The sequence below is a fragment of the Girardinichthys multiradiatus genome, chromosome 24 (assembly GCF_021462225.1).
Source record: "Girardinichthys multiradiatus isolate DD_20200921_A chromosome 24, DD_fGirMul_XY1, whole genome shotgun sequence".
NCBI lineage: Eukaryota > Metazoa > Chordata > Actinopteri > Cyprinodontiformes > Goodeidae > Girardinichthys > Girardinichthys multiradiatus.
Window position 1 is genome coordinate 26,555,057 of NC_061816.1, and position 27,807 is coordinate 26,582,863.

The 27,807-nt window shown below is 40.5% G+C and overlaps 1 protein-coding gene across 2 annotated transcripts; it reads left to right on the top strand.

Annotated features, from left to right (window-relative positions):
- The first annotated feature begins 12,797 nt into the window (after window positions 1–12,797).
- On the top strand, window positions 12,798–26,828 carry LOC124861586 (ubiquitin-protein ligase E3A). Of its 2 annotated transcripts, none has more exons than XM_047355431.1 (11): window positions 12,798–13,153; window positions 13,720–13,764; window positions 15,373–15,677; window positions 15,758–17,010; window positions 17,093–17,237; window positions 18,725–18,930; window positions 19,013–19,177; window positions 20,594–20,749; window positions 20,834–20,907; window positions 23,303–23,446; window positions 24,318–26,828. In XM_047355431.1, the coding sequence occupies exons 1-11, from the start codon at window positions 13,077–13,079 to the stop codon at window positions 24,436–24,438; spliced, it is 2,691 nt and encodes an 896-aa protein (XP_047211387.1). In that variant the 5' UTR covers window positions 12,798–13,076; the 3' UTR covers window positions 24,439–26,828. The 2 variants fall into 2 exon arrangements, with proteins under 2 accessions (XP_047211387.1, XP_047211388.1); XM_047355432.1 differs by lacking the exon at window positions 12,798–13,153 and adding an exon at window positions 13,179–13,336.
- Window positions 26,829–27,807: the final 979 nt, after the last annotated feature.

Here is a 27,807-nt window from a genome sequence, read left to right on the forward strand (position 1 = left end):
AAGTACTTTGGACCACTGAGCAACAGTCCAGTGCTGCTTCTCTGTAGCCCAGGTCAGGCGCTTCTGCTGCTGTTTCTGGTTCAAAAGTGGCTTGACCTGGGGAATGCGGCACCTGTAGCCCATTTCCTGCACACGCCTGTGCACGGTGGCTCTGGATGTTTCTACTCCAGACTCAGTCCACTGCTTCCGCAGGTCCCCCAAGGTCTGGAATCGGCCCTTCTGCACAATCTTCCTCAGGGTCCGGTCACCTCTTCTCGTTGTGCAGCGTTTTCTGCCACACTTTTTCCTTCCCGCAGACTTCCCACTGAGCTGCCTTGATACAGCACTCTGGGAACAGCCTATTCGTTCAGAAATTTCTTTCTGTGTCTTACCCTCTTGCTTGAGGGTGTCAATAGTGGCCTTCTGGACAGCAGTCAGGTCGGCAGTCTTACCCATGATTGGGGTTTTGAGTGATGAACCAGGCTGGGAGTTTTAAAGGCCTCAGGAATCTTTTGCAGGTGTTTAGAGTTAACTCGTTGATTCAGATGATTAGGTTCATAGCTCGTTTAGAGACCCTTTTAATGATATGCTAATTTTGTGAGATAGGAATTTTGAGTTTTCATGAGCTGTATGCCAAAATCATCCGTATTAAGACAATAAAAGACCTGAAATATTTCAGTTAGTGTGCAATGAATCTAAAATATATGAATGTTACATTTTCATCATGACATTATGGAAAATAATGAACTTTATCACAATATGCTAATATTTTGAGAAGGACCTGTATTATGTTGGATATCACGAGTTAGCTTGAATACAAACAGCGAAATGAGAGCATTATATTATGAGCTTCTAAGTCTAAAATATTAACCGAAAATTATAATTGGGAAAAGAACTATCAGGTAGCTTAGCAAAAGTTAGAGTTGGACCATGTGAATGTATTTTCGGACATGTTTATTAAGGGCTTTGTAAATGTGAATAAATATTTTTTCCGAATACATTTTAGTTTAATAAATAAATGAATGAATATTAACAAAGACATAAAGCTTCATTAAATCGATTTATTAAGTCTACAACAAATAAAATATTCTTCTTGATTTTTGAATCTATTCTAGATTAAAGTGTTGGTGGTAAACTGGTTACGTTAGTTACCTAAAGGATCCCGCACGATGGAGCCATGTGATGGAAAGCTATTTTTCTATTAGCCTGACACTGTGAAAATTTGACAGTTTTGAAATTTGGAAGTAATAATATCAGATTTGTAAATAAATAAATACAAATCTGTAAAAAAGGGAACTTAGTATATTGATCCACAATTAGTTGTTGTACAAATACTGTCAAGTTAGCCCCTAATAGATAATAATAATAATAATATTCAGAACCATGCCAGGAATTAAACGTCACAATTAATATTACCTTCATACACTGCCTGGATTTAACTGAGCAAATAAGTACGAGTCTCCCATTGGATAATTACTGCATGGGCGATTCTGTTTCAGCTGGCAACAAGTTATTTAACCCCAACTGGTGCAATGAGTTGCTTCTCATTTCTTCAACAACCATGTAGAAAGCTCCATCCCGTGGTTGTGGAAAAGATGTCAGTCTGTTTCAGAAGGGTCAAATCATTGGCATGCATCAAGCAGAGAAAACTAAGGAGATTGCAGAAACTACCAAAATTGGTTTAAGAACTGTCCAACGTTTTATTAAAAACTGGAAAGACAGTGGGGACCCATCGTCTTCGAGGAAGGAATGTGGCCGGAAGAAAATCCTGAATGATCGTGATCAGCGATCACATAAATGTTTGGTGAAATCAAATTGAAGAAAACCTGTAGAACTCCGGGCTCCAGAAGGATAGTGAGGACCCATCGTCTTCGAGGAAGAAATGTGGCTGGAAAAAAGTCCAGTAGAACTCCGGGCTCTGTGTAATAGTGAAAGTAAGAGCATTTCCACAGTCACAATGCAAAGGGAACTCATGGGATTGGGACTGAACAGTTGTGTAGCCTTAAGAAAACCACTAATCAGTGAGGATAACCAGAAAAAAATGGCATCAATGTGCTAGGAAGCATAAAGATTGGACTCTAGAGCAATGGAAGATGGTCATAAGGTCTGATGAGTCCAGACTTACCCTGATCGAGAGTGATGGGCGCATCAGGGTGAGAAGAGAGGCAGTTGAAGTGATGCACCCATCATGCCTAGTGAATACTGTACAAGCCTGTGGGGGCAGTGCTATGATCTGGGGTTGCTGCAGGTGGTCAAGTCTGGGTTCAGCAACAGTATGTGTTCAAAGAATGAGGTCAGCCGACTACCTGAATACACTGAATAACCAGGTTATTCCATCAATGGATTTTATCTTCCCTGATGGCACGGGCTTATTCCAAGATGACAATGCCAGGATTCATCGGGCTAGAATTGTGAAAGAGTGGTTCAGGGAGCATGAGACACATGCTCATTCTCACACATGGATTGGCCACCACAGAGTCCAGACCTTAACCCCATTGAGAATCTTTGGGATGTGCTGGAGAAGGCTTTGCGCAGCGGTCAGACTTTACCATCATCAATGTAAGATCTTGGTGAAAAATGAATGCAACACTGGGTGAAAATAAATCTTGTGACACTGCAGAAGCTTATCGAAACAATGCCACAGCGAATGCATGCTGTAATCAAAGCTAAAAGTGGTCCAATGAAATATTAGAGTGTGTGACCTTTTTTTTCTGGTGTCGACTTTTTTTTTTTGGACAGGCAGTGTATTTTTGGTATGTCCACATACATAAGATTTTATTGTAAATATTTATTTCAGGCCACTAGCAGTTCACGAACACTGCCATTTGCTGGACAGGCTATATAAATGACCTCAAACAAGACTTAAACCTCCAACAAACCATGACATACATTAGTTGAACTACATGTATTTTGTAGGGGTTTTCTGGTCTTGCACAGAATACCTGCTGCATGTTTAAGACCTCGGTATCTAAAAACATGGTTTTAGGAGGCAAGTGGGGTAAATATTTGTCCCATAGTACTTCCATTAGAAATCACATATTTACATACATCACATATTGAAGACATACAGGAGACAAGAAGTCTAATGTCTCCTGTGTTATGTCAGTTAAGATCACCAAAATTATTTCTCTTTGTTAAATGCCATAATAATATTCAAGAAAATGTCATAGAGAATTTTTCTGTTTCTTATGTTTTAGTATGGTATGACATTGGACAAACATTTGTGGTATCCTTTGTGGAATTTTAACCCATCATAAATGTTCTGTGGGACTGAGATCAAGACTTTGTGACATCTACTCCAAAACATTGACTTTATTGTCTGTCAGTCACTTTGGAACTAATTTGGTGGTATTCTGAGGGACATTGACCCTTTGGAAGACACATTTGTGTCCAAGGTTTAACTTCCTGGCTGATTTCTTGAAATTTTGCTTCAATATCTAAATGTCTTCAGAGAGTGTTTTTTTACTTACGAGGCAGTAAAACACCTCCACAACATAATGCTGCCACCACCGTAGTTCACAGTTGGGAAGGTGTTCTTAGGCTTGCAACCTTCACCCTTTTTTGCTCTGAATGTAATGATGCTCATAATGATCAAACACTTCAGTTTTAATTTCATTAGACCAAAGGGCATGTCTCCAAAAATTAAGGCCTTTGTACCAAAGTGCATTTGCAAACTGTAGTTTCATGTTGTGTTTGGGGAAATGGCTTCTTCCTCTCCAAGTGGCCTTTCAGCCCATGTTGGTCCAGAACTGGTCTCACTGTAGATAATGATCACAAGGTCTTTAGCTTTTGTTCTGAGGTTGATTATCACATTTCACACCGGAACCTGTTTATTTCTGGGCCAGAGAACTAATCTCCAACCTAAACAATATGATAGCTGGACATTTATATTTGATTGTTTGAACAGATGAACGTGGAACCTTTAGGTATCTAGAGATTGGACCCAAGGATTAACCAGACTTACGGAGGTCCATGATGTCACCCAAACAAACAGTGTGGTTTAGGTGTTGCCTTAAGTATATCTATGGGTGGGCCTAAAATAAATTCAAACGTTGTTGTGAGGGGGGCTGGGAAGCATCCCCCTCACTAAATGAAGCACGCACAAACACTAAGAGCAAGTTGGTATTGTTATGTTTTATTTTGATGATTATCTTTTTTCTTTGAGGTCCACTTCCTGAGGGCTAGCTTCATGGAGTGCACACATAATGGCAGTCTAATGAGTTCACCTGGAGGGACTTCCCTAATCATCCATCTCATTGGGGCAGACCACTGGGTGAAGCGAAGGGTTGAAATGGACTGAAGCTTTTGTTTTGATTTGCTCTTTTTTTTGTTGACTTGTATATTTAACTAAGTTGTTAGTCAGGTGTGTGTATGTGTTTAAAATGACTTCTGAGCAATTCTGATAGCTTATAGCTGTTTTGCTTAAGGGAAATCCCCCTTGAATTTGAAGAGTGGTTGCATCCCTATATATTTAAGCAGGATTGCAGAGTAGGAGTGGGTGTGGGGGAGCCGGGTGGTTGTCGGTGGTGAGACTACGTCGAAGAAGAACGGTTTTGGTGCGGCGCGGGAAAAACAAAAATAGAAAATTATCGGATTCGGAAAAGGTGGATTTGGGCATAAACTGGTATGTGAATGGTTCGGTTGGAAATGGAGACCGGAAATGAGGAAGACATGGATTTTGAAGGGTGGATGCCAGCTGGGAGAGGAAGAGGGAAAGGACGTGGAAGAAATAAAATAGATGAAGGAAAGGGAATTGGTGATATCCAAGGTAGCAAGCGAGAATTGGAAGGAAGCAGTTCAGAAGAAGAAAGGATAGTTAGGAGGAAAGTTATGAGGGAGGAATTTAAGATAATATTGAAACTTAAGAACGAGGAAGAACAGGATAACATCAGCCCCATTGTGGTGTCAAGAGAGATAAAAAAGAAAATTGGAGATGTTGAAATGGTAAAGATTTTGAGAGATGGAAACTTATTGGTAGTTTGTAAAAATGAAGAACAAAAGAACAAGGCTTTAAAGGTGGATAATATCTGCAAGAAAACGGTGTTGGAGAAAAGAATCATGGGAGAAAATAAAAAAATTAGAGGAGTGATTTATGGGATCCCTCTAGATGAAGATCTTGATAAAATTAAGAGAAGTATTATTGGTGCAAAAGTGAATAACTTGAAGAGATTGTCAAAAACAATAAATGGAGAAAAAGTAGGAAGTATGTCAATCTTCATTGAATTTGACGAAAAAGAGTTGCCACAAAACATTAAAATAGGTTATCTCAGCTTTCAGGTTAGACCTTATATCCCTCCACCACTTCGTTGTTTCAAATGTCAAAGGTATGGACACATAGCAGCAGTTTGTAAAAGGAAGCAGAGATGTCCAAAATGTGGTGAAGATCACAAGTTTGAAGAATGTAAAGAAGAAGTACAAGAAAAATGTTGTAACTGTGGAGGGCAACATAGAGTTACGTATGGAGGATGTGAAGTAAGGAAGAAGGCAAAAGAAATCATACAGATTAAAATGACTAAAAACATAAGCTATGCAGAAGCAGTTAAAAATGTGAAGGAACAGAAAACAAGAAAGATTGAACAAATAGCGAATCAAATTCCACAGCAAAGCAAAGAAAATGTTACAATATCAGTAGAAAAACTAATATTATTCGTAGCATATGTTATCAACTGTACTGACCAAGCCAAGCATAAAACTGAGAAGATTAAAATAATAGTGAGAGGAGCTGAAAAGTTTTTGGGGTTTAAGGAGGGATCGTGGGAGAACATAAATAAAAAGTTGGAGGTAGATGGGAGACAAGGAACATCTGGTGAAAGTACATGTTAATATTACAATGGAATGCAAGAAGTTTAATCGCTAACGGACAAGAACTTAAAGGTTATATTGATAGTCTTGAAGAACAACCAGAAATTATTTGTGTTCAGGAAACCTGGTTAAAAACAACATTGGATTTTGTGATAAAAGGATATGATGGTGTAAGAAGAGAAGTGGAGGAAGATGTGGAATATTTATTAAGCAAGGGATACAATATCAGGTATTAGGGAAAGGGAAAGAACTTGAATATATAGTAATTGAGATATGGGAACAAGAAGGTAAATTTAAAATGATAAATTTTTATAATCCATGTAAAACATTGTCAATTGAAATAATAGAGGAGTTAAATGAATATTTGGAAGGGAAAGTAATTTGGTGTGGAGAATTTAATGCAAATAGTACATTGTGGGGTAATTGTAATGATAAAAATGGACAAGTTATAGAAGAATTAATGGAAATAAAAAATCTAGTATGTATTAATGATGGGAGGGGAACAAGAATCAATGTAAGAACAGGGATGGAATCAGTTATTGATTTAACAATGGTTTCAAATGGTTTAGCTGGTAGTTGTGAGTGGTGAAAAAATCAACTACAGGTAGTGATCATTATCCCATTACAATAAGAGTAGGATTAACTTTAAATAATAGGAATATAAGTGTCAATAAAAAACTAAATTTTAATAAGGCAGACTGGACTAAATTTAGATACTTGAGTCAAATAAACTTAGAGAAAGTAGATATGAGAATGGATATAAATGATGTAAATTAAAAAATTTGTAAGGTAATCATGGAAGCAGCAGATAATTCTATAAAGAAAGCAGGGTGTAAAAGTAATAAGAAAATGGTACCATGGTGGACAAATGAATGTAAAGAAGCAATAAAGTTAAGAAATAAAGCATTTAAGGTACTAAAAGGAAATCCAATTTATAAGAATTTAATTGATTATAAAAGAAAGCAAGCAATAGTAAGGAGAACTATTAAGAAGGTAAAAAGAGAATATTGGAGAAATTTCTGTAGCACAATAGGGAAAGAAACAAAAATAGAAAAAATTTGGAAAATAATTAAAACAATGAATGGCATAAAGAGAGAGTTTGAATATCCTATTTTAAAAATAAATAATATAAATATAGTAAAAGATGAAGATAAAGTTGAAATATTGGCAAGAATATTTAGTAAAATTAACAGTTCAAATAATATTAGTGAAGAGGGAAGAAAAGGAAGAGAAAATACAAAACTTATATATAAAGATGTATTACAGAGTGTTGAAGAAACAAATAATCTGTTAAATGTTGAATTTACAAAAGCTGAATTAAATTATGCACTTAGGAAGACAAAAAATACAGCACCAGGTAAAGATCAAATTTGGTACAGAATGATAAGGCAACTTGGTGGAAAATCGAAAGATATAATATTACAATTATATAATAAAATATGGGAGGAGGGAAAATGACCACTGAGCTGGAAGGAATCAATTATAGTACCAATAGCTAAACCAGGAAAAGATAAATCAAATCCAGGAAATTATAGACCAATAGCCTTAACATCAAATCTATGTAAAATAATGGAAAAAATAATAGTAGACTAGTATATTAGTATATACTGGTATATTATTTAAATAATAAAGGATATATGTCAAAGTATCAAAGTGGTTTTAGAAAAGGGAGGAGTACTAATGATCCAATGCTATGTTTAGAGCATGAAATTAGAAGAGCACAGGTAAATAAAGAAAGTGTAGTGGCAGTATTTTTTGATATAGAAAAAGCATATGATATGATGTGGGTGGAAGGATTATTAATTAAATTACAAATACTGGGCATTAAAGGGAAAATATTTAAATGGATCAAAGACTTTTTAACAAATAGGAAAATACAAGTTAGAATTGGGGAAGTGATCTCAGGAAAATATATAGTAGAAAATGGAACTCCACAGGGGAGTATTATAAGTCCGTTATTGTTTTCAATTATGATAAATGATGTATTTAAAGATATTGGAAAAGTAATGGGATGTTCACTTTTTGCAGATGATGGAGCTGTTTGGAAAAGAGGAAAAAATGTAGATTTCATTGTAAAGAAATTACAAGAGGTTATTATTGAAATAGAGAAATGGGCGTTACAATGGGGATTTAAGTTTTCAGTTGAAAAAACCAAAGTAATGATATTTAATCAGAGAAAAATAAACAGGGAAATAAAATTAAAATTATATAACCAAGAATTAGAGCAAGTAAAGTATATAAAATTTTTAGGATTATGGTTTGATGAAAAACTAAAATGGAATATACATATTCAAAAAGTTGTTGATAAATGTAAGAAAATGTTAAATATTATGAGATGCTTGGCTGGCAGTGACTGGGGAGCAGATAGGAAATCACTAAAACAGATTTACACAGGAATGATAAGATCTAACATAGACTTTGGTTTTATAGTTTACGGTTCAGCAGCTAAAACACATCTGGTTAAATTAGATATTATCCAACATCAGGCATTAAGATTATGTACTGGAGCATTTAAAACTACACCAACAGCAGCAATAGAAATAGAAATGGGAGAAATGCCGTTAGAGTTAAGAAGAATAAAACTAGAAATAAATTATTGGTTAAATTTACAAGGTAATAACTTGGATCATCCAATTTGGGAAATTTTAAATCCATGTTGGGAAAAAGAAAAGAAAGAAATGAAGAGTTTTGGATGGACAATTGAAAATAAAGTAAAATAATTTAAAATGATTGATTTAGAAATTAGTCAAACATCACCAATATCAATTATACCACCATGGATTCTACCAGAAGCAACAGTAGATATGTCAATAATGGAAAAGAAGCAAGATAAATCTTCCATAGTAGATAGTTATTCAGTACAGATACATTTAAATAATTATTATAGATATATTCAAATATATACAGATGCATCAAAAATAAATGAAAAAGTAGGAATAGCTTTTGTAGTACCAGAATTCAATCTAAAAATAGGAAAATGAATTACAGACAGCTTATCAGTATACACAGGAGAAATATTGGCTATATTATTAGCTTTACAATGGGTAGAAGATATAAAAACATTAAAAACAGTCATTTGCTCAGATTCAAGCTCTGCATTATTAAGTTTAAAATATAATCAATCAGATAATAGGATGGACATTTTATTAGAAATATTTCATACATTATACAGAATACAAAAAATGGGCTTGATAGTTATATTTGTGTGGGTTCCAGCACATATTGGAGTAGAAGGAAACGAGAGGGCAGATAAAATAGCAAAGAGGATAACTCAAAATCCTATTAGTTTTATAGTTAAAACAAGTAAATCTGAGGGAAAGAGTATTGTTAAAGGAAAGCTGATGGAAAAATGGCAAAAAAGGTGGGATGAAGGAAAAACAGGAAGATGGATTTATAAAATTCAGAAGATAGTAGGAGAAAGAAGAAATGGAAGACGAAATAGAAAGGAGGAAAGAGTGATAACAAGGTTGAGATTTGGGCATACAAGACTTAATTATACACTTTTTAAAATTCAAAAGCATGATACTGGTAAATGTGATTACTGTGGAAAATATGAAACAATAGAACATGTTATATTAGAATGTCATAAATATGAAAGAGAAAGAAGATATATGAGGAGAGAGTTTGAAGGTATTAAGGAAAAGGTTAATTTATTAGATATTTTGAGGAAGAATTTAGGGAGTAAACATATACAAATAGTGATTCGTTTTTTAAAGAAAACAAAATTATTTCATAGAATTTGATTATAGTAGATAACATTCTGAAAGTATGGAGGATATAGAAGGGTAGAATACAATGTAATGTGTAAGTATGTCTATTTGTATATATACATATAGGTAAGATATATTTATTTATTTAATTTGTAGAATTAAATATATATATATAAATAGATAGACCGACACGAACCACACTCCATACCAGTAAGTGGCGGTAATGCTACTAAACGTTTGTTGCCAACCGCCAATAAAACCAACAAGAAGAAGAAGAAGGAGTGGTTGTTTTTTTGTTGAGATGGGTTGTGCCAAAGTTATTTTGCTGCCTGACCTGTGATGCAAGAGCCCTGTACCAGAATGCACTGGTGAGCTGATGGTGCACATTTTATTATGAAAGAAATTAAATTAATAAACACAGAGCTCTGGAAAACTGATGAAGTCTGTTGTTGCCTTTTTTTTCATCTTATGGTCCTCCTCCTAACTGCTGGGTTTTGTCATCCTGTCTGAGGGTTCTACAATGCTAAAGAGCCCCCACAATTGTGCATCATCAGAAATTTTCAAGGCTATGACATCATCATCTTGGCTTTCCCAAATTGTTTAAAGCTATAGTAATCTTAGTGTAAGTAAACGTCTGACTTACAGGAAAGTAATAAAAAAATGCATTTAACATATTGATCAAAATACTCATCTGGGAATTTGTGCCTTGAAGCTGTTTGTTGAAGGTGCATACAGCACTTTGTCATCGGCCCCAAACCCTTGAATGAGCTTTGCTTCATAATCCTCTCAAGGCTGCAGTTATCCCTGCTGCATGAGGACCTTGTCCTTACACACGTTTTTCTTCCACACAACTTTCCCCTAATATTCTTGCTTACAGCACTGTCCACGGCCAGCGTCTTTAGCAATGAACTAGTGTAGCTTACCCTTTTTGTACGAAGAGTCTGCAGTTTTGTCTGTCATTGTGTAGAACACTGTGAGAACCAAACATTTTCTGAAAAACTGAATTTGGAGCTAAATTGACAAAACCACTCATTTGAAATATAAATGTGTTTCATTAACCCTTGCGGGTCAAAAGTGACCCACTACCATGTTTAGCTGTAGAAAAAATACCTTAAACTATCTTTGTCCAACTTGAAATTTGAAGACTTTTCTTAAGGGGACCCTATCATTAGATAAAGTGATTCTTTGTTTTTGTTTATGTTTCCATGTGGGCTTTACACCACTAGGGTACAAAGATTGTCTTATGGATCATTTTGACCCATGAATTATAAAAGTATTTAAACACCAGAATAAAGTTCAAAAGTCACACACAAACTCTCTCTATTACACAGTCATACAATGCAAAACTGCATGGTCCTTATCAAGTTCAGACAGCAACCAGGGAAGAACAGCAGCACCAAACATCATAAGGATGACTCCAGGGCCAACAAGGTATTCGGCTGCCCATGTCCAGGACATTTCATCCACTCTTCTCCCGTTCATCATACCAGCCATCGAAAAAATCATCCTGGAAAATTCAAATTTGGAGGGTTTCTGGAAATATGGAGAAAAATATGGATGAGATTGACCTGCGTGGCTACATAGGGCTTTTGGTATAAGTGGGTGTATATAGGTCCTGTAGTGAGGCTACATATAGTTTCTGGGATGCAGAGAGTGGAGGGGCAATTTTTTTGTGCCACAATGCCGCTGAAAATCTTTCACACTTTCTCAAGAATGCTGAGATTTGACAACCATGAGTCAAGACCAGCAAGGCGTGTGACGACAAACTGGCAGCCATCAGAGAGGTCTGGGACAAGTGGGTTGAGCGTCTGCCATACTTCTACAACCCTGGGCCTGAATTCACAGTAGATGAGCAGTTGGTTCCATTCAAAGGTAATTTTTTATTTTTATATATGCAATGTTACTTACCTGAAATATTTTTTATTTTATTGTGATGTAACATCCTTCATTCATGCAGTTATCTGTGACACACTGAGTGATTGTAATCTCTTTTTTTTTATCAACAGGTCACTGTCCATTCCTGCAGTATGTGCCAAGCAAGCCAGCAAAATATGGATGGCCTGTGATGCAAAATCCAGCTATGCATGGAATGTGCAAGTGTACACAAGGAAGCTGCCGAGTGGACCACCAGAGAAGAACCAGGGGATGCGGGTTGTGCTTGAAATGACAGCTGGACTGAGGGGGCACAGTGTCACATGTGACAATTTTTTCACCTCCTATGAACTTGGCCAGCAGCTCCTGAAAAGGAAGATGGCCATTGGTTGGCACTGTTCAGAAGAATAAGCCTGAACTCCTCTGAGCAATCTTCTCATCAAAGTTTGTGTCCACTCCCACCACCACTCTTGTTTCTTATCTTCCAAAAAGGAACAAGAATGTGGCCCTGCTGAGCACACGGCACAAGACAGCTGAAAGCAGTGATCGTGAGGACAGAAAGCCAGCCATCATCCTTGACTATAATTGCAATAAAGGAGACGTGGACAACCTCGACAAGGTTATTGGAACGTACAGCTGCAGAAAGATGAGTGCACGCTGGCCCCTGGTCATCTTCCATAAGATCAGTGATGTGTCCTCATATAATGCCTGTGATGTGGCAGGAGATCAACCCAACCTGGATGTCAGGGAAGAAAAACAAGAGAAGGATGTTCCTTGAGCAGTTGGGAAAGGCTGTTGTCAACCCGTGTATTGAGAGAAGGGAGCGCCTGCCCCACATAGAAGCCTCTGCAGCCGTTGTGGAAGCTGTTCAGGGAGCTGAATATTGTCCTGATCCACCTGAGGCTGCAGCTGGGTCAGTCAAAAGAAAAAGGTGCCAGTTCTGCCCCTGGAAGAAGGACTGCAAGGACTGTTTTGTTGTGTTATGACAGAAGTATTTTTCACATTTATATAATGGCAATAATAAACCTTAACTGTGTAAAGGAAAACTGTTTTGACAGATGGTTTGTGGTAAAAAAACAAAAACGTGTAATACTGGTGATCGTCTTTTTGTATTGTGTAACAAAAAAGACATGATAAAAAATGAATTAAATTGAGTTGAACTGACAAATAACAGGTTGTTTCATCATGCAAAATAGATTTTGGATTTAAAATTCAAATAAGCTGCTTTATTTTGGGGCTTTGGTAGGGCGGGTCATTTTTGACCCGTAGGACAATTGGAGTGAACAGAATGTTAAGATCGCACACGGGTTAATATATTTAACATGGATTTAACTTTTTTCATTAGATTACAGAAAAAAATAAACGTGTTGTTGATATTCTGTTGATTAAGAAACTTTCCTAGTAAGTGTTGTTCTCTGGATCCCAGATGAGTCCGGTTCCTGGAGCTGTGATCCAGGCCAGCAGGTCTTGAAGCTGGAAGCGCAGAGCATTGTGGGACGCTGGCTAACCGTGAAGTCAACATGGCTGCGGCTCTCAGGCAGAGGATAGCAGCTGCAGGAAGAAGGCCGTGAATGAAGCCCGGTACACACACAGCTCTGTCGCCTCTCGAGTGGGCTTAAAACCGCCGTGTTCGCCGACGTCTACGCCGCCAGCGGAGGGCCGAGACACTCACAAACAGCAGCAGATAACAAACAAGAGAGGATAGAGTCTCGTATGAATTCCGACGAGAAGGAGGACTGTGAGTGTGCGACACCACAGGCCGAGACCAGCCCCACCAGAGGAGCTGCTAGGTGAGGAAGGCGAGAGGAGGGAGCCGGGGCTGCCGGGAGGAGCGATCTGATCAATAGCTAGCTAGCTAGCTAGCTAGTCTGCTGCTCATGTTCTCTCTCAGCATTGGCTGCTTTATAATGACTTTAGGTCGACCAGTTATTGGACAGACCAGTTCTGCATGCGATGCAGCGGGAAGCAGGCAGGTAGGCTTGCTAATGTTTGCTATATTAGCTTGGTGGGTCAGCGTCAGAGAGATTCTGTCCGAGACATTTGTCTGACTGACTTCTAACAATGGCTGCGAGATTTTTTACAACATCACAGCACAGAGAACACTTATTAATCATGGCACAGCGGTGATATAGCAGCATAAATGATTCTACCCAAGCTACTCTAGAGCTAACCCAGTGGGTTCTCCTAGTGCTCCAAGACCCACTCTGGTTCCTCTTTTTAGCCGGTTACGTTGTGGTTTTTAAGAAGGATCTTGGTTCTGCATCAGAACTTTACCGTTGTTACTCAGATTAATCAGTCAGTGCAGCTAATCTTGACTTTAGGTGCAGTTCTGATCATTTTTCTCTTCTTTCCTTAGAGATCAAGAGGAGTCTGACATAGAAAACCCAGAAGCAAGCCGGATGTAAGTAAAACTGCTCCCAGAACACATCTGGAATCACACAATAAACGCCTCTTCATCGATTCTTCTCCTTTCCATTCCTCTGTTCTAAAATCTGTTTTTCAGGACATTGTTGCTCTACCAATAACCTATAGCAGATGATCTCAGGTGTTGCAATGTCAGGTTTTTGTAAAATGTGAAAAGAGAAGTTCAACATGAATCATTTCAAATCGTTTTTGTTGTCACATTTATTCTGTCCCATTGAACTGGAAGAGAGCTACATTAATGTGGAGACCCTTCTTCTGTGCTAGCAGTGTTCCATGTGTTGTTCTTGGTGGATTGTGAGGACATATCTTTATCCACAGCAATGTTTAAGTGACTCCACAAATATGCTATTAGGGTTCGTGAACTCGTTCTTTTGTTGATTTGGGTGTTTGCTTGGTATCAGAGTGATGCAGAAAAATATAACCCTTTCTCCTCTTAGGTTTTCCAACAGATAACTGAAAGTTTTGGGTCAAAACACACTGCTTCATAATTTCATCCATCTGGACCGAAGGTTTAGATCCATCTGTAGAAAAGTAACCCCCAGATCATGATGCTGCCAACACCATGTTTCAGTGTTGATTCTGTGTAGGACCTACCACTTGGATTTGTTCCTAAAAGCAAGTTTGCTTTCATTTCCACATATTCAGCATTTTCTACGTAATAGGGAGAATTTAGGTTGGCATGGATGTTTTCTTTGGAATAAAAAGCTTCTCATAAGTTGTACTCATAAGTCCAGATATATAGATGATATTTATTTGAGCAACAAATCCAAAACAAAACTGCTCATACAGTGTTGCTGTCAGGCTTGGCAGGTTTTATCAGCTGTGGAGAACCATCCCAAGTTTTATTGACCTCCTACTTGGTCCATATGTTTTCCACTTATTGACGACTTCCTTCTCTGGTCCATGATGTCTATATAATGTTGTAGGTTTTCTGTAAAAATCCTACCAGGAAAGCTGTTTGCAGAAATATTCAGATTCTGTTAAACTGATAGAGGGCTTGATCTCCAACAGCAGAATAATGACTTCTGGGATTTGATCAAAAGCTTCTTCAACAAATTATTAGTTGAAGGATGTGCAAACTTTTAGATTTTTTATTTAGATTTTTTTTTTGGTGTAATAATATAGACTAAATGTCACATTAAATGTAACAAAAGGTAATACATTTGTCATTCCAGCATTTAGCAGGTAATCCGGACTTAAAGCTTTAGTCAGTGTTTTTTTTTTTTTTTTATTCAGTGTAAGTAAAAATCTGGTTTCAACTTCATTTATTTCCTGTTTCCATTTATTTTGGTTCTCATTCTTCCCTCTTTGGCCAAGTTGGTTCTGATAAAATGTGGTGATTATGACTCTTGATGAAGCCAAAGTGACTCCTCATGTTGGTTGATCTTATTTACTGGACGTGTATAACCACACTTCCTAATGGGTGCGTCTAGATGCATGGTCTGTGCCAAAGGAATCGGTTTCACGCTCAGAAGTCATCTGTAACCGTACCATTGTCATCATCGTCTTCATCAGTTCATGTTCATCGGTGCCGTTTTGGTGATTTCTACATGTTCTAACGGCTGTTTCTGTCCTCTGAACACAGGAAGCGTGCAGCTGCCAAACATCTAATAGAGCGCTATTACCACCAGTTAACGGAGGGCTGTGGGAATGAGTCATGCTCCAACTCCTGGTGTGCCTCCTCAGTGGGATTCAGCCGCATGGACAACAACGCGGCGGCGGTCAAAGCTCTAGAGCTTTACAAGGTCAACGCCAAACTATGTGACCCACACCCTTCAAAGAAAGGCACGGCGTCCACGTACCTGGAGAGCAGCACTCACAGCAACTCGGCCTGCAGCAACAGGAAGATGAACCATAAAGATGTTCATGCTGTGAGAGACAATTTCAAAGGTGCGACAGACGGAACGTTTGCTAACATCAGGTTACGTTTTCTCTTATCTTCACAGTGAATTGTTTGTCTCTGTGTGCAGATATAAATTACCTGACAGAGGAGAAAGTGTACGAGATCTTAGACATCTGTGGGGAGAAGGAGGATTACTCCCCTCTGATCCGGGTAATAGGCCGTGTGTTCTCCAGCGCCGAAGGTCTGGTGCAGAGCTTCCGGAGGTCCAAACCTCACACAAAGGAGGAGCTGAAATCCCTCCAGGGTAAGGACGAGGACAAGGATGAAGACGAGAAGGAGGCAGCTGCGTGTTCTGCCACAGCCATGGAGGAAGACTCCCCCACCTCCTCGTCTTCGTCGCGGCTCGGGGAGGGCTCCTCAGGAGAGAACGACGTCCAAAAGCTGGCGCCCGATGAGGTTTCGGTGGACATCGAAGCCGTGCGGCGGGTCTACGAGCGCCTCCTCTCCAACGAGAAGATCGAGGCCGCCTTCTTGAATGCACTCGTCTACCTCTCGCCGAATGTCGAGTGTGACCTGACATACCATAATGTCTATTCAAGAGACCCCAACTATCTGAACCTCTTTGTTATAGTGATGGAGAACAACAACCTCCACAGTCCGGAGTACCTGGAGATCGCTCTGCCGCAGTTCTGTAAGGCCATGAGCAAACTTCCTCTGGCAGCTCAGGCGAAGCTGACCCGCCTGTGGTCCCTCTACAGTGCCGAGCAGATCCGCCGGATGATGGAGACCTTCCAGCAGCTCATCACATTCAAGGTGATCAGTAACGAGTTCAGCAGCCGCAACCTGGTGAACGACGACGACGCCGTCGTGGCGGCCACCAAGTGCTTGAAGATTGTTTACTATGCAAATGTGCTCGGAGGCGACCTGGACACTGAAAACAATGAAGATGAGGACGAGGAGCCCATTCCAGAGTCCAGCGAGCTCACCTTGCAGGAGCTGCTAGGCGAGGAGCGGCGGAACAAGAAAGGCCCTCGGGTGGACCCCCTGGAGACGGAGCTGGGGGTCCGCACCAATGACTGCAGACGGCCACTCATTCCCTTCGAGGAGTTTGTGAACGAGCCCTTGAACGAGGTGCTAGAGATGGACAAGGACTACACTTTCTTTAAGGTGGAGACTGAAAATAAGTTCTCCTTCATGACCTGCCCCTTTGTCCTGAACGCCGTCACCAAGAACCTGGGCTTGTACTACGACAACCGCATCCGCATGTACAGCGAGCGGCGAATCACCGTGCTGTACAGCCTGGTGCAGGGTCAGCAGCTCAACCCCTACCTGAGACTCAAAGTGCGCAGAGACCACATCATTGATGATGCTCTGGTCAGGGTACGTGTGGACAATGTCTGTGCTCGTTAGCTCATTCAGCTAATGTGGCGTTGTTTCACCAAACTTTTTATTGTTCTTGCAGCTGGAGATGATAGCGATGGAGAACCCTGCAGACCTGAAGAAGCAACTGTATGTGGAGTTTGAAGGTGAGCAAGGTGTTGATGAAGGAGGGGTTTCCAAAGAGTTCTTCCAGCTGGTGGTGGAGGAGATCTTCAACCCTGATATTGGTAAGAAATCCCAACAAGCAGTGAACATGTTGCCCACATGATTCTATTTTTTCAGATGTTTTTCAAAGTATTGTAGAAAGTTGAAATGCTGCACATTGATCCTTTACAACTGTGATGGATCTAAAACCAGCCTCAGCATCATATTGCTTCATGATCTGTGGAACATGAATAAAACTCTATCAAAGGGTTTTCTACTCTACTGAATGACAGATAAAGATGGCGTCATGTTTGTGCCGCCAACCTGAGACTGATGGGAACCCTTAAATAAATCTGTGTGGTGTGTGTGTGTTTAAATCTCACCCGCTCGCTCGGTACGTGTTCCACTAAATTCTGACAAAGTGTATGTAAATGAACCACGCGACCAGCCGATTACACGCAGCTCTTTTTCGTCCAATTAGAGTACTTCTTTGTGACTACAGCATTCGTTTGGAGAAAACAACCAATCACAGCCAGCAAATCAAAATACTGCAACAAGCGGCAGAAATTCCAAAGCAAAAACACCACAGAACATAATCAAATGAACATTTGAACTTTAGTTTAGTAATAGTGAGGAGAAACATCTGAAGGAAACATAAGGTTTATTGGTAAAGATGTTAGAAAATCCCCTAATAAGCTACAGATTAATGCTGACCCATCCCTTTGCTTGTTTACATACCTTTACTGTAGAACTGGAGCAGAGCATCCACACAGCAGACAGATTGGACTAAATGGATTTAAATGACTGTGGCAGAACCAAAGCCATCATCTACAATCAGGGATAAAGTCTAAATATAAAGTCTTGATCACTGGGATAAACGTTCCAGTGGTTATGATCACTTGGTATCACCATTGGATCCACACATGATAACCTTGATGAACCTCCCAAACAAATTATACCCGGCTGTACTCTTAATCAATAAACACACTCGTCATTCGCTTGCCTACCTCTTCTATACTCCAGTTAACAATCATTCCATTACTAAATTAGTTGACTAGTATTTCAAAAATTGATTAATCACAATGAATTGTTTCAGCCCTAGTACAAAGGAAATGGGAAGAATGAAGGGCTGCTTCCATATTCTGTCAACTCAGATAAGTGGCTGGATGGTTGAAAGTTGGACACTGTTGGTTGGTGTGTTCCAACGGGACAGTGATCCAGAACCCACATTGCAATGGGTTTGGACATGAACCTTCTGGAATGGCCCACAGCTCCAAACCTCAACTCTGTTGACAACTGGACTACGCTTGAAAGCTAGTAGTGAGCCAGAAAACCAAGCAGTTTAAATGAAGTGGAGAAGTTTGGTCTGACATCCAGCCAAGGTGCGCCTAGCTAGGGGACATTTGACCAAACATTAGTGGGTGGATTAGAGAAAGTCCACACCAAGCTCAGACCTGTGTGCCAAATAATTGTCTAGAAATACCAGTGATGATTGAATGTAAACCTCCACATATCTTCGATTCTCACTCTGCTGATCCATGTTCATGTCTGCTGTTTCTCCCCATTTTAGGCATGTTCACGTACGATGAACACACCAGACTGTTCTGGTTCAACTCGTCGTCGTTTGAAAACGAGGGCCAGTACACTCTGATCGGCATCGTCCTCGGTTTGGCCATCTACAACAACTGTATCCTGGATGTGCACTTTCCCATGGTGGTGTACAGGAAACTGATGGGCAAGAAAGGAACCTTCAGGGACTTGGCTGATGCAAACCCAGTAAGCATTACTCCACCCTCATTTCTAGCAGCTCATTGGGTGGCTGGCCAGTGTGTTTCTGAGATTCAGTTGTGTTTGAAAGGTTTTGCACCAGAGTCTGAAGGAGCTGCTGGAGTATGAGGGCAACGTAGAGGAGGACATGATGATCACCTTCCAGATTTCCCAGACAGACCCGTTTGGTAACCGACTCATGTACGATTTGAGGGAAAATGGGGACAGGATTCCAGTGACGAATGACAACAGAAAGGTAAGCCTGTCTGACACAAAACGCGAAGCGATCTGAAACTGTCCTGCTGCTTTTCTCAGCATCTTGTTTGTCACTGCAACACTTTCTGTTCTCTGATTGGACACCTTCCATGCTGAGCTGCTGTCCTGAAATGTTTGAGGTTAACATTTAATAGTTTGCCTGGAGGTCAAGAGCCCTGTGGCTGGCACCCTGTTATTCCTCCTAATAAATTCAATTCAATTCAAAGATACTTTATACATCCCCGAGAGGAAATTAGAAGTCCAGTACAACCCATCCAAACATACATCATGATACAAGACAAGGGGGGACGGGTCACCGAGGCTTTGCTGCCCACTCACAGGCGCTGCCCTTGTTAGATGAGAAAAGAGGGCACATTAGGTAAGTAGAGGAAAAAAAATTATATTTCACACTTTATCCTTAGCAGGATGCAGTTTGAGATTGTAAAAAACCTCAGAACAACGAAGCAACAAGTTGACAAAACAACATCATACCGGGAACAGTGAAGGTGGTGTGAGGGGTGCATATGTTTATCTTGAGCATGTGTGTGTGTGTAAGTGTGTGTGTGCAAGTGAGTCCATGAAGCACTGTCACAGAGGCCATTGTCCTTGATGGTTCGTTGGAAGGTTCATCAACCGGCAACTAAGTTCTAAGCAGGTCCACAGATGTCCTCAGGGAAGGGAGGGGGGCAGAGGGAGCAGAGTGTCATGGTTACATAACTTCCAGGAGAAGGTGAAGATAACCAGCCATCAAGGCCGTGCAGGGGAGCCAGATTCAGAAAAACAATAATTATTTGGGTTAGGCTGACTCTTAATTTTCCGTCAGCCTTGAGAGTCTCATTGGTGCTTCTCAAAGGCGAATCCAAATAGACAAATTCCTGGTCCTTTCCGCTAGATCTGAGCGAAGAACTTTCTCCAAGATTTATCCCATTTCACCCCTGAGTCCAGGAACCGCAACCTGCCTGCGATCCTGTGTATGGATCACATCCAGTCTGAGTGCTGATCGCCCTGAAGATCCCATCATACATGCCAGGCAGCCTTACAATGGCCAGAACAGCTGCTGACATTCTCCGAATTTCTCGATATGCCAGTTGACCGCTGACTCCAAAAAGCAGAAATCCTGATATCAAACATCCAATTATATACACATCTTCCACATCCTCGACTGACATTATCGACAGACACACAATCCTCCACTTCTGCCAGGAGTCCATCGTGTATCCGGAGAAAAATGTCCAGTCCGGACAAGTTGGTCTCTCCCGATCCCTGTCTTCTCGTCGAGAAAATTTGATCAATTGCATTGAGAGACCAGCTGACCAAATCCATAACTCAGAATTTGGAAGATGTGCAAAAAGAGGACGACGATGCTACAAATTATTTAGCTAATATTCTTTAAAATGATGTTGTTGTGTTTCTGCAGGAGTTTGTTGCTCTGTATTCTGAATATATGTTAAACAAAAGCGTTGAGAAACAGTTCAAAGCGTTCAGGAGAGGCTTCCACATGGTCACCAACGAGTCGCCACTGAAGTACCTGTTCAGACCCGAGGAGATCGAGCTCCTGATCTGTGGGAGCAGGGTAAGATCTGTGAACATCCACCAGAACTCGTTTTCTTTGTGTTTAACAACCTGGGTTTAAGCTTGTCTCTCTTCCACTCTCCAGAACCTGGACTTTCAAGCACTTGAGGAAACAACAGAGTACGACGGCGGTTATAACAAAGATTCTCGAATTATCAAGTAAGAAACCAGCTTTTGTTCTAGCTCTGGATTACTATGGATAAAGAAAAGAGTGTGGATTTTTTTTTATTTCCAGACTTCATTCCTTAGTGTTCTGTCCTTTTGTCCTTCCTTATTTGTGTCCTTCCATCATTATACAGGTCCTTCTCAAAATATTAGCATATTGTGATAAAGTTCATTATTTTCCATAATGTCATGATGAAAATTTAATATTCATATATTTTAGATTCATTGCACACTAACTGAAATATTTCAGGTCTTTTATTGTTTTAATACGGATGATTTTGGCATACAGCTCATGAAAACCCAAAATTCCTATCTCACAAAATTAGCATATCATTAAAAGGGTCTCTAAACGAGCTATGAACCTAATCATCTGAATCAACGAGTTAACTCTAAACACCTGCAAAAGATTCCTGAGGCCTTTAAAACTCCCAGCCTGGTTCATCACTCAAAACCCCAATCATGGGTAAGACTGCCGACCTGACTGCTGTCCAGAAGGCCACTATTGACACCCTCAAGCAAGAGGGTAAGACACAGAAAGAAATTTCTGAACAAATAGGCTGTTCCCAGAGTGCTGTATCAAGGCACCTCAGTGGGAAGTCTGTGGGAAGGAAAAAGTGTGGCAGAAAACGCTGCACAACGAGAAGAGGTGACCGGACCCTGAGGAAGATTGCGGAGAAGGGCCGATTCCAGACCTTGGGGGACCTGTGGAAGCAGTGGACTGAGTCTGGAGTAGAAACATCCAGAGCCACCGTGCACAGGCGTGTGCAGGAAATGGGCTACAGGTGCCGCATTCCCCAGGTCAAGCCACTTTTGAACCAGAAACAGCGGCAGAAGCGCCTGACCTGGGCTACAGAGAAGCAGCACTGGACTGTTGCTCAGTGGTCCAAAGTACTTTTTTCAGATGAAAGCAAATTCTGCATGTCATTCAGAAATCAAGGTGCCAGAGTCTGGAGGAAGACTGGGGAGAAGGAAATGCCAAAATGCCAGAAGTCCAGTGTCAAGTACCCACAGTCAGTGATGGTCTGGGGTGCCGTGTCAGCTGCTGGTGTTGGTCCACTGTGTTTTATCAAGGGCAGGGTCAATGCAGCTAGCTATCAGGAGATTTTGGAGCACTTCATGCTTCCATCTGCTGAAAAGCTTTATGGAGATGAAGATTTTATTTTTCAGCACGACCTGGCACCTGCTCACAGTGCCAAAACCACTGGTAAATGGTTTACTGACCATGGTATCACTGTGCTCAATTGGCCTGCCAACTCTCCTGACCTGAACCCCATAGAGAATCTGTGGGATATTGTGAAGAGAACGTTGAGAGACTCAAGACCCAACACTCTGGATGAGCTAAAGGCCGCTATCGAAGCATCCTGGGCCTCCATAAGACCTCAGCAGTGCCACAGGCTGATTGCCTCCATGCCACGCCACATTGAACCAGTCATTTCTGCCAAAGGATTCCCGACCAAGTATTGAGTGCATAACTGTACATGATTATTTGAAGGTTGATGTTTTTTGTATTAAAAACACTTTTCTTTTATTGGTCGGATGAAATATGCTAATTTTGTGAGATAGGAATTTTGGGTTTTCATGAGCTGTATGCCAAAATCATCTGTATTAAGATAATAAAAGACCTGAAATATTTCAGTTAGTGTGCAATTAATCTAAAATATATGAATATTAAATTTTCATCATGACATTATGGAAAATAATGAACTTTATCACAATATGCAAATTTTTTGAGAAGGACCTGTATACTTCTATCCTTGTGTTTCTTTTTCCTTTCTGTCTGCCATGGCCTTACTTACTTCTGCATTCCCTCATCACCTTCCTTCTTTCCTTTCTTTTTTTTCTGTGCCCTTCTTTTTTTTATCTCCTTGTTTTTTCTTTCTTCATTCTGTCCCCCTTTCATCCATGTGTCCTGCTTCCATCCGTTCCTTCTTCCTTCCTTCCTTGTTTAACCTCCTTTCCTTCTGTACAGCCGTTCCTTCCTTATGTTCAGTCTACCCTTCCGTTTTGTGCTTGCTTCCTTGTAATCTACTCACTTCCTTCCTTCCTTTTACTTGCTCCCTCCCTCTCTCTGTGTTTTGCCTCCACCATGTGCTGCCTGTCTGCTGCAGGCTTTAATACTGACTGTTTGAATGAAGTCTATGAAAGTAAAGAGTTTCTACATGAAGAAATGTGGAGGCCCTCTGGGTCCCCAGCCTCATGCAAACATGTTATAATGATGAAAAACTAGACTCAGAGTTTTTGAGCTACATGCACAAGTTGTTTTAAAGAAAACTTGTAACATTAACATGTGAGAAGAACCAAGTGAAGAGTTCTTACAGCGACTGGTGCCCAGTTGATTTTGTGATGTGAAGACAGCATCTGTTTTGACTGTGGGACGTGTCTCTTGCAGGGAGTTCTGGGAGACGTTGCATTCTTTCAGCGAGGAGCAGAAGCGCCTCTTCCTGCAGTTCACCACCGGTACTGACAGAGCACCCGTGGGTGGGCTTGGCAAGCTGAAGATGATTATAGCCAAGAACGGCCCGGATACAGACAGGTGAGCTGGGTCTCTGGTAATGGTCCCGCTCCAACAGGTCATCATCACTGTCTGTAGACGCTCCCATCACCATTTAATATTAAAAGCTTCCACAGATTGAGGGCTTCCTGTCTCATTGAGTAATGTGTGACCAAATGTCCGCTTATAAAACAGGAAACGGAATCCTGTTTCCTTGAGTTAGCCATGTCTGTCTGTGTTGGTACTAAATACAAGGTGACAAGGAGCAGATTCCTTCACCGCTGCACTGATTCCCTGCATGTCACATTCAACACTGATTTCTATTCTAGGTGAAGATAACAAAGGAAGCAACATCAGGGTATGTCCGACTGGCCATCACACTGATTGTCTATGTTTAATAGAGAAATATGACCAGATTTTTCGCTATTTACCTGCAGCGTTGATTGAAACTTCTACCACTTCCTGGAGATATTACAAGACAGACTCCATCAGAAATGCTGTTTATGGATTCAGGAGAAAATAATCAGTTGTGTTCTTGTTTCTTTCCTTCCCAAATTTCTTGTTGTGTTTCTTTCTTTGTATCTGTCCTTTTTCCTTTTTGACTTGTTCTTTCCTTCCTTTTTTACTCGTTTTCTTCCTCTTCCTTTTTTGTGACCTTCATCCTTTCCTTCCTTCACTTCTTGCTTCCTTGTGTCCTATCTCTTTATGCCCTTCCTTCTTTTTCTCCTCCTTTTTTTCTTCCTGTTGTCATTTCTTCCTTCCTAGTCTGCAGCATTCTAAACGTCTGTCTTCAGTTTTTGTCTTGTCCACCTACCAACCACTGTCTTGCTGTGTTGTCCAGCACCCCTCAGCTCCTGGCACACATTTACAGGATGTCGTCCCTTCATTCCGGCGTGTGTTTTTGTCTCGCCAGGTTACCGACATCCCACACCTGCTTTAATGTGCTGCTGCTGCCAGAATACAGCAACAAGGACAAGCTGAGAGAGAGACTGCTGAAAGCCATCACCTATGCCAAAGGGTTTGGCATGCTCTGAGCCCTCGCTACTAACGGACTCTTTCTCAGAACGCCCATGAAGCCCTGCCCCGCCCCTTCTTTATCAGACACAATCCAGACGGTGACAGAACACAGACCAGGAGGAGAAAAAGGTCCGTCTTAACGAGAGGACACATGGTTCCAACTGAGCACTCTAGTAGTTCTGCAGCTGTGCCGCATCATCGTCCATCAGTCAGTGTAAGCACAGAGGCCTCCTGAACTTCCCACTCCCACATCCACAGTATGTGAATGTGCTGCAGCCTCCCTTTGGTTTTTCCATGTACAGAGAGGATGGTTTTCTTATTTATTTTTAACATTTAAATGAGTTATCTCATGGCTGCCTGTCGTGCTAGATTCCCTAATATGGGAATATGGGGGGTCACTATGGGACAGTGTCCATTCAATAAAAACAACAGGGATGCTAAGATAACCTGCTCTAACAGATGATTGAAAGGTTCCCCCTGAATGATGCTCCCACTAAAGAAAGAGCTTCACTGACCATTCCACTCTGCTGTGACTTAAACATAATTCAGATCAAGGTAAGCATTGGGAAAATTTAATGTCGTTTGGTCCAAAATGGCACATCATCAGAATTAGTCTTGTTTCTGGGCATTTGTTCCCGCTCTGGGGGGGTTTACACCACAGGTTAGAATCAAATCTTGTCAAATCAGAGCTGTGTAAAGTGCACTTAGACATTTTCAGAATGTTTTTATTTTTTGTCTCGGCCACAGGTCGATTGTTTGGAGCATTTCATTTCCTCGTCTTCCTGTGTTGACAAATCCAAATAAAAACAGTGTTTATATATATGAGTGCGGTGAAAACTGCACCACCATATTCTACAACATCTACACATGTAGACCGAGGATGTTCTCCTCTACGTGCCAACCTGCAGCTGGAGCCAGATATTTCCATACACTATACGAAGACAAGCAGATTGTTTTTAATATTTATGACATTAAATGAAACAAACCGCCTGTTTTAGGTTAGTTAGATTCCAGTTTTCTTCTGTTCTTCAAATTCTCAAATTTCCATCCATTTCCTCAGTATTTGCTAGTATTGCTCTTTAGACTGGTCAGATGTTTTAGCTTTCCTTCAACAAGCTCCCCCCAATAGTTTCCTGGAGTTTTGGCCCGTTCCTCCTGACAGTACTTGTAGAACTCTGTCCTCCTTGCTTACACACACCTTGGACACTCCAGAACATTTAGCCGCTTTGGAACCGATTTGGTGATGTTGATGTTGCTTCAATATTTCTGCATAATGTGCTTCTTCATGATGCTGCCACTACCATACTTCACAGTTATGATGATTTTCTCAGCCTTGCTAATGTCTCCATTTTTCATATAAATGTTACCATGGTGATTATGGCTTAGCTTTTCGATTTTAGTTTTATCACATCACATGTCCTCAACATCTAAGGTCTTTGTCCCTGGGGACATCTGTAAACTGTTACCCACGTGGTACAGGTCTGGTCTCCTTGTGGATAATGACTCTCTTAGCAGCTTCAGCAGCATCTTCACAAGTTCTGGTTTATAATTGTTAGACCAGATAAACGTTTTCAGGTACCTAGAGGTTGGACCCAAGAATGAGCCAGATTTATGGAGGTCCTCAGTTCCCTTCCTGATATCTTGGCTGGAATTCATTTATGTTTCCATGATGTCACACAAGGTAGCAGAGTATTTTGGGTGTTACCTACAAAGCCGTGGCTTCATCATCTGGACTTGCCCAATTAGTTCAAAGAAACAGGAAAGTAATAAAAATGTGGTAATTCTTGTATTTAGGAGAAATATTGATGTTCTCCTGACGGACCTAAAACAGAACATATTTGGTGTGATTTAATGTCGGACAGGAAGGAGAGCAGGTTGTATGTAAATATCTGGTTCCAGTTGTGTTCATTTAGTAAACATTTGTCAGTTATGTAAAAACTCATCCACTTTTGGTTTAGTGTTAAACAATGAGGAGGTCCCACTGCAGCAGTTTACCTGGAACCTTCTCCACAGATGGAGTCAGGGAGAACATGTGCACTGCTACTGTTCACATTAGATCTCAAAAGTTTGGCTTCTCTGGTACTAAGTTCTTGGACCTTAGTCTGCAGCGTGACAGCTCAACACTGTCCTTGAAGAACCCTCTCCCAACGGTTTGCTCACCTGTCAGAAAATCAACAAGTCGCTTAGTCTCAGGCAAAGGTCCATGATGACTTTCTTTCCAGTTCATCCGGGCGAGGCGCTCAGACCTGTACTTGGATCTCTGTGATGTATGCTGTGGGAAATGCAACATCTAAACAAACTATATGAGCCACTTCCCTATGAACCATTAAAGATTACTATGAATGTAAATGTCATTTTGTTTGCATACAGACCAGGCAGAAACAATAAAAGGAACTATGAAAAAGAATTTGTTCTATTTGACCAAACAGTATGAGGATCTGTTTCCAGTACATACTTTTTCTCTAATGCACACAAGCTCAAATATATACATACACCCCCACCAATATTTGGTTGAATGGTCCCCAGCAGGTTCTGCCTCACCACACATCTGATTGAATGTTTGACCCCCCCCTTGCTGGCGTTTGGTTGGAGCTCTATGAACTTGGACTCTGTTTTGAAGATTAGTCCATAAAATTTTAGGTTGGAGCTCTGGGAAGGCCATTCCAGACACTTAATATCCTTTCCAAAATCCTGCTTAGATGTGTCTGGGATCATTGTCCTGTTGGACCACCTAACAGTGTCTAAGTTAAGCCCAGAACTATTCATACACCTGGCAAATTTAAGTTTTAAAGGATTTTCACTTTATCAAGAAATTTGTTCCCAATAGGAAATCAGACAGGCATCCCTCTAAACCTTCCAAAACAATGTAAAAGTAGGACCATGTTTATTATAATTATCTACAATTAATTGCATTTTGTTAAGAAATGACTTGTTGAGTATTTAGTCCCTTCTCAGTAATCAGTTGAAAAATCTCCATAAGTTCACAGCAATCAAGACCTAACAGCTGAGCAACTCTTTCCATATTTTCTCTGGTATTTTGATCGTGTATCTTTGGTAATGAGCTCCAACTCTTTAAGGTTGAAAGGCCTCCTTACCATCACCCTAATGTTTAGCCTTCTTCACAGATTCTCGATCAGATTTATGTTAGGACAGTGGCTGGGCTGCTCAAAGTCAATCGTATTACTTCCAGTCAGAAGAAACACGTTGGTCGGCGGTCTCATCTCACCATAAGACATTTGTCTCGTCCATGTGGGAACCTGGAAACTTCCGGAATCACCTATTTTGGAGCATTAGTTTCATTTTTGGTTGGTACATTTTGTCCGTGATGGTGGTTTGGTTTCACTGTGGGTATGGCACTGGTGTTCCAGAATCTTCCAGTTGATGGC